Source organism: Protopterus annectens, chromosome 13.part0, assembly GCF_019279795.1.
Source record: "Protopterus annectens isolate FY-2018-M chromosome 13.part0, PAN1.0, whole genome shotgun sequence".
Lineage (NCBI taxonomy): Eukaryota > Metazoa > Chordata > Ceratodontiformes > Protopteridae > Protopterus > Protopterus annectens.
Genome location: NC_056747.1, coordinates 224841337 through 224848686, shown reverse-complemented (window position 1 = coordinate 224848686; position 7350 = coordinate 224841337). Strand labels below are relative to the sequence as shown.

General features: G+C 38.7%; 1 protein-coding gene across 5 annotated transcripts in view; it reads right to left on the bottom strand.

Annotated features, from left to right (window-relative positions):
* Positions 1 to 5064: 5064 nt before the first annotated feature.
* The window catches only part of PALM (paralemmin), a 610021-nt gene continuing 607735 nt past the window's right edge, over positions 5065 to 7350 (bottom strand). For all 5 annotated transcript variants that reach the window (XM_044053763.1, XM_044053762.1, XM_044053759.1 and 2 more), the window contains one exon: positions 5065 to 6464. In XM_044053763.1, the coding sequence (XP_043909698.1) occupies positions 5866 to 6464 (599 nt within the window). In that variant the 3' untranslated portion in view covers positions 5065 to 5865. The remainder of the gene's footprint in view (positions 6465 to 7350) is intronic.

Here is a 7350-nt window from a genome sequence, read left to right as displayed (position 1 = left end):
TTTTGTTTTGCAGCTCTGAACCCTGATGACTACAATAAAAAAAGATTTCACCTTTGACAACCAGCTAGCATCAATGATATAAAAAGGGTGGAGGGGAAATTAATCCTGTGCAGGTAATGTGAACTGAAGTAGTCCCACCCTGCCAGCTTTATTCCCAACAGGGAGTGACTCTACCAGCTGGATGGCGAGCCTGTGACTGTACTGGAGCTATAAATGAAAAATAAATGAGCATGTTTTCATTCCATGTCTGGGGTCTCAAGCTGACACAAGTCCTCTTCTGAAAAATAAAGCAGCCCTGTTACTCATGGGGCCACTTTTGTCAAATCCACTGATGTTGCAGGATGGTTGTCAGGTGGCAAGTGTGTGTGTGTGTGTGTGTGTGTGTGTGTGTGTGTGTGTGTGTGTGTGTGTATATACATGCATGTCCACTTCAACTGTTTATAAACTGAAATTAAGAATGCTCTTTATAGCCATACAGGCAAATTTTTTCACCTCTAGAGCAAACAGCTTCAATTTGTGCATCTGCATAGTCCACAACTTGCTTAGATAGCATGCCAGTGATATAACAATGGAAATATATAGAATGTAACATCCGTAAAGTGAATTTCTAATATTTTGTAACATTTGTACATGGCTTCCTAATGGGCAGTTTACGTTTTCATTCCAATGCCATATTCACCCAAACTGTTTACATGAAACAAATTATAAATCATTTACAAAATAAAACTTCATATCTGTCAACATTAAATTTACAGTCTACAGTGGTACAAGGAAATAGGTGATTGTCACGAATAAACACAATATATGTCAGAATTCAGTCACCAGCCCACAAACACATTTTAGACTAAAATACATTTAGAGACATCTATCAGGTATGTGTGCATGCATGCCTGTGTGCTTCGAAGAATACATGTCAGAATTCAGTCACCAGCACACAAACAAATTTTAGACTAAAATAATAGGTTTTCGAGAGAGCTATCAGACATATGTGCATGCATTCCTGTGTGCTGTGGAAAAAGGGAGTGAGAGAAGGAGTTACAAAATGATTAAAGGATAACGTGATTATGGAAATTTATATATTTTCAGCTGTCCACATGGGATGGACAGGTAAACATGGAGACATGATTGATAGTGATAAAAAAAAAAAAAAAAAAGAGAGAGACAGTGAACTTATGTTCCACCCTGAAGTGTCCACTATTACTACTAAATATTACAAACAAATGAATCACAGACAAACAAAACCACTACATTAACTGGATAGTAGTACCTCTTTTTCTGGACAGTATTTACTAGTTTATTGGTGTAAATCACTACAGTCCAGTCTTGCTTTCACATTAAGTATGAATGAATAAACCTTAACCATACCTTGGCATGTAGCAGGCAAGGAATAAATACTGATGCTCAGGTAACAGTAAATAATTTCTTCAAATACTGCATAAAAAGATCCTTTCTGGATATTTTGCACTTTATACCCATAAACCAGCCTATTTTAAATTTGATCTTAGGAGGTGACATCTGCATTCACTGTGCAGATTTTAAATATTTCAGTCTGGGTCATAGAAGCCAGCATTGAAAATGTTTATCATGAAGCCTGCCTGCATGGGCCTGCCTCCTTAAGATCTAGGCACTGCTTGCAGAACAGGGATGTAAACTGTACTTCATTTTCAGACAATGAATGTAATGTCTCCACTTCCTGTGGGACTTTGCATTAGTCTCTGGCTACAAATGTTATGTGATGTTACAAGTGTCTGTAATGAGACAGGAAATCGTTAGTGAGACACAGCAGACAGAAGTTGTCATTGAGGATACCAGAGCTGGCCATTTATACCCGGTCCCCATGGTGCAATCAGCTGTGGGAGTAAAATAATATAGCGGGCTTTTTAGGTCCCCAAGAGCAGTGTTTCAGCTTGGAGTCTAACATAAAGGTACACAAGTGACTATTTGTCCAGAATCTTTTATATGGTTCAATGAAACTGTACCTGTCCACCACAAACATCCTTTAAAGTTCCCAGGAAAGGAAATATTTATTTTCTGGCTCACATGAAATGCAATTCTTTTCTGTAAGCCTGATAAAAAGAAATATTTCTGCATACAACTATAGGAATAGGATAGTACATGAACTTCTCTGAGATTAAATGGAAAAGTATTTCAGCTTTGGTGAGAGGACTGTAGTCCTCCAGATAGCATCTATATGAAGGATAATGTTTGCCCTCGTGTCGGTGACAAGTTAAGGTAATATATTTACACTTATACATTTAAATTGGGAGGTACTGTTCTACTCCCCAACAAAACATTTAGACAAAATCTAGCAACAGAACCCCTCAATTTAGATAAATTAAAAGCTAAAGCATATATTATGAAATTAATTCATACCCTAAATAGTATAAGAAACGACTGTTTGGGTTTCTGCGCCAGCACCAATTTTTTTTGTTTTCTTCTTTAAGGTTTCCTGCTCCACAAATTTGAAATTTATCCTTGTTTGCTGGAAAAATATTTCCCTGTAGGTTCTGGAGAATGTACTCTCTCTCTCTGAATACAAGAAATAAAATCTTTCTTGAATGGTCCTAGGAAAAAAATTATAAGCGCAGGGTAAAGAATATTTCTCTGTAGGCCTCCAAAACAGAATAATTCTCTGTGAGTTATTTATTTATTTATTTATTTTTTATTTAAAAGCAATGGCACTTGTAAGTAGCTAAGTAAAATAATAACTGACTGAATACAGCAATGCAGGCAGTAAGTTAGTATGGCAAGAGGCTAGATTGCAATACTTAATGTGACTGATTTTCCTCCCTTCTTTGTGGTACTTAATTTTGGTCCATTTTTTTCAGAAGCGTAGCGCAATGCTTACTAGAAAGAAACATAGTTGAAATACAGTTTCTTGATAAATTAGAACACTATCTTTAATTCTACATGTGGCTTTACTGAAATGCTACCAGCCTTCAGATCAGTGTCCTTTCATTTTCTGCCACTAAACTTTAGAGGCATTTTCTATGAATGTATCTGTCTTTTATACCCCTTACAATTAAATGATCTTATGATTATGGGAGCGTGTAATGTTTTGCCAAGTTCTGTAAGGAGATGGTGCTTATTCTAGCTATAACTTCAATACTAAAGCCCCCTTGCTCTCTAGGATAACCATTGTGTACTATTTCTAGATTACCGCCTAACACAACAGTGAGAGTGGTACTGCTACCAGCAGTCCTGCAGCAGTGCCTTTCCATGCCCAATAATGGGTCAAATACTGTACCCCTGACCCTCTCATTTATGGTACTTGGTGCCATTTGAAAGTTCCGGCCATCTTATTAGGGCCAGTTGTAGTATGTTACCACAACATTATTATGACACGTGACTTTCAGGTTAGTGCTACAACAGCTAGCTGCAAGAGACTGGCATGGGTTTTATACCACAGAGTGTGTGTGTGTGTGTGTGTGTGTGTGTGTGTGTGTGTGTGTGTGTGTGTGTGTGTGTGTGTGGTAGTTTGTCACTGACACAATCACTCCAACTGACAATAAATTATGCTGCTGAGGTTATTGCATAGGGGAAGGCACATTAGTAGCAATGTAACCCATACCGTGGAACTGTAAGAAATCACAAAGGCCCCAGCATAATGTTGCCAATATAGAGGAAGAGTGAAAATCATAAAGTCCCCACCTTAATGAGGTCCATGAAGTGGAACTGTAGAAATAATGGCACCATCCTAATGTAACGTATGTGTTGGAGCTATAAGTAGGACACCCACCCAGAAGTAGCTCATGTGGTGGGATTGTGAAAATCATAAAGGCCCCACTATAGTGTGGTCCACATGGCAGAACTGCAAAAAGTATAAAGTCCCCATCCTAATTGTGGAATTACAAAAATCCTAATGGCCTGACGCTAATGTGACCCATATGGAGGAATTATAAAAATGATAAAAGCCCCACCCAAATATAGCCCACATGATGGAATTGTAAAAATCATGAAGTCCTCATCTAAATGTGGCCTGTATGCTGAAATGTAGAAATCATAAAGGCCTTACTCTAATGTGGCACATAAGGCAGAACTGTAAAAAAAAAAAAAAAAAAACAAAGTCTATCATAATACGGCCTAAAAGGTGGAAGTGTAAAAATCATAAAGGATCCACCCTAATGTGGTGTATGTGGTAGAACTGTAAAAATAATTAAGACCCTAGCCTAAGATATTCTATCAGAAGCAATGGTACTGTAAGCCTGCCTGAACATATAACAACACTGCTGGGTGCAGTATAGTAGCAGTGCCCCATCAGTAGCAGTGACAGGCGCTACAGTTGTGGTATGGACTACTGCCCACAAGATTGAAGACAGCTTGTATAAACCTTGTTAAAATGGCATGGTGCAAGTTTGTTGACCATTCTTGTTGGAATCACCACCACAGGGAAGCTGCAGTTACAAGCTTCGACTATACAGAGTCCTTAATGTGGGAAGGGGAGTAATCAGGACAGCAGAATTTTTCATCTCATAGAACTATCAATATATTCAACCAGCAGAGACTTCACTTCCTTCTGCAGACAGGAAGAAACCTAACTACCATGAGAAAACTACTGAAATGAAGTCCTGCTCGGCTGCGCACGGTTTACCTGTAAGATGCACGGGTTAGTACAGCATGGGAAACACCCAGTGACCGACAGTATTCATTGCTGCACAATAGTGATCGATTCCGTTGTTGGCATGGGAAATCTTACTGTTACTACATTAGTCAAAGTTATGAGTGGACAACAGTAGAAACAAGCAGGATTGGCCAAGCACAGATTTCAAACTTTATACAACATCAGTACAGTGACTATTCATTCTGTCAGGTTTTGATTATTTACAGAGACCTGTTTTAACAATCCTGGTTCATTGAGTTCTACCATGGGGAAGATAGGTCCTGCCTAGATGCAAGACCTTGGAAGGGAGTTTGTGAGATGGTGATGTGTAACTTGATAGGAGTATCTGAAGAAGTCCACGAATTACTGTGGACGAAAAGCATTTTTTTTTTTTTTTTTTTTAAAGATTGTATCATTGTATCGAGTGCCAAGCCTTTTTTTTTTTTTTTTATTTTTTGATAGGATATTTACATATATAAAATAAAATGCCCTTTACTGATATCAAACTCTTTGTTTATAAGTTAGATTGTAGTAAAGGGGATAAGCAGGGGTATTGAGAGAAACAGACTAACTCCGATTCAGACAAGCCTAGAATGATATTTGTTACTTTCTGCTCTTACAACAGCTCTTATTTTTGCTGGCTGTTTTCAGTCAGTCACTCAGTGGTTGTTAGTACACATCAATTAGACAACACCTATAGTAAACATAGCATTTTTTTACATACACTAGACCATGCAGTGATTACAGAACCTGTGAGTCTGGACGACAAGGTATTCCCCCTACATATTTTCATAGGTAGCTGATATTTAATACATGCTTTCACGGGGATGGGTAATGTCATTTTTTTACAGCAGAATTCTATTTCAGAACAGTTGCTTTATCGTAATTTCTTACGCTGCTCGAGTTCTGTTGCGCTACTGAAAAATATGACAGGAACTTTAATGCTGTTCTAGAAAAAACTATTATCTGAAAAAAAAAATTCAGTGTGGGTTAGCCATGTCATTCATACATTCAGCAGCAAGACTTTATAAGCTAGGCCTGAAGTAGTAAACTAGACAAATGGCTCCCTCTTCTGACCATTTCTCATAGGTCAGCTATAATCACTGCATACTTCGTTACAGAAATAAAGATTACTTTGTATTTGTAAAAAATAAAAAGAGCAAACACACAAAAATGTAGTGTCATTTGTAGTCTTTAGAACCTACAGATCTGATTTTTTGCTGTACAAGTCTGTGAGTGCTTTGGAGCAGGAGGGGTTAGGAATGTTACATGACTGTACAACATTTGCACGGATGCTTTTCCTTCATCTCTGCATCTTTTCCGACCCCTTCTGGCTCCTTGTCATTTACAGATGGCTTTTCAGCTTCCTGATTCTCTTGTTTCTGTGGCTCTGCTGCAAGATCAGTGGGATTCCCATTTGGAGGAGCAGAGTCTTGTTTTATCTTTTCAGGCGATGGGACCTTATTCTCTGCATCTTCAATTACTACCAACTCGGCTTTCACTGTGCCTTCCAGGCCCAGGACCTTTTTGGTCTCATCTTCATCCTCTACATTCTGATAGCCCATGAAAATCATGGTGACTGGCTGGTCATCTGCCTCTTCCCCTCCTTTCCCATGTGCCACATCAGGCCCATTGATGCTTTCCAGTGGCTTAGCTGCCACTCCTGTAATTTCCTTTGCTGGAGTTTTTCTAGGGCTCGGCACCTTGATCTCTGGAGTACCCTTTGCATCTTTCTCTACTGCCACCGAAGCCTCACTCAGTGTCACCTCATCAGCTTTGTGGATCAACTCTTCTACCTCATCAGAGCTGAGAAGTTGGCATCCATTCTGTACCACTCCATCCGATTGCCGTACCTCATGGACAACTGAAACGAAACATATTTTCAGTACCATAACAAAAAAAAATCATAGGTAGTTTACAAATTGAGTACTTAGTCATTACTGCACTGCTTGCTAGATGAATTTGTGTTTCAGAGTTTTTTGAATAAGTCCCCATAACCTCTATATCTTATAAGTACAAAAGTATAAACTAGGCTAACAACCACCAGGGCCTTTAGAAACATAGCCATGCAAACCAACGTGGTGGTTGGTGGGTGCTGTATGCTAGTTTGGGCATTAGTGTCTGCTTCTGCTTATGAGAGACATAGGGGCCAGACCTGGGGTGAATTTCTGATTTCCCATCCATTCACACTTAAATAGGTTTAAGAACGGACTCTGCTTTACATGGATGTGGTCTTCTTCCAAAGCATGGGGATCCTCTGAGATGCATGTATCTCACCAACATGTCTTATTTATGTCACAAGCAAAATTTAAATCCTTGGATCTAGTGGTTTTGATGATGTTCATTTTACAGATGTGTAAAAGGTGCGTCAGACCTTGATCAGTGGATATCTTATTACATGCCAGGCAGAGATTGCCTCACAGAAAGCTGTCAGAGACTGAGTACAGATATAGGGCTTTAATACTGTATCCCAAAGCAGTTTCCATTGCAGAACTAATGGTAGATTGTTTGGAAATTGTTTTTTACAACATCAAGTAACTGTTCAATAAAATCTAAAGCTTAAAGTAAATTTTACTCATATAAAATATGTTCTAAGTTGCTGTTACAGGCTATTGTAATCACCAAGTACAAGTGCATAGACTGAGTTTAACAAGGCTAGAGACAAGATACGCCAACAGGGCCCAAAAGAATTATGGGCTCACTGTTATAGTCTGTCTCATTGTGCATCTCTGTTCATGTGAACATCTACT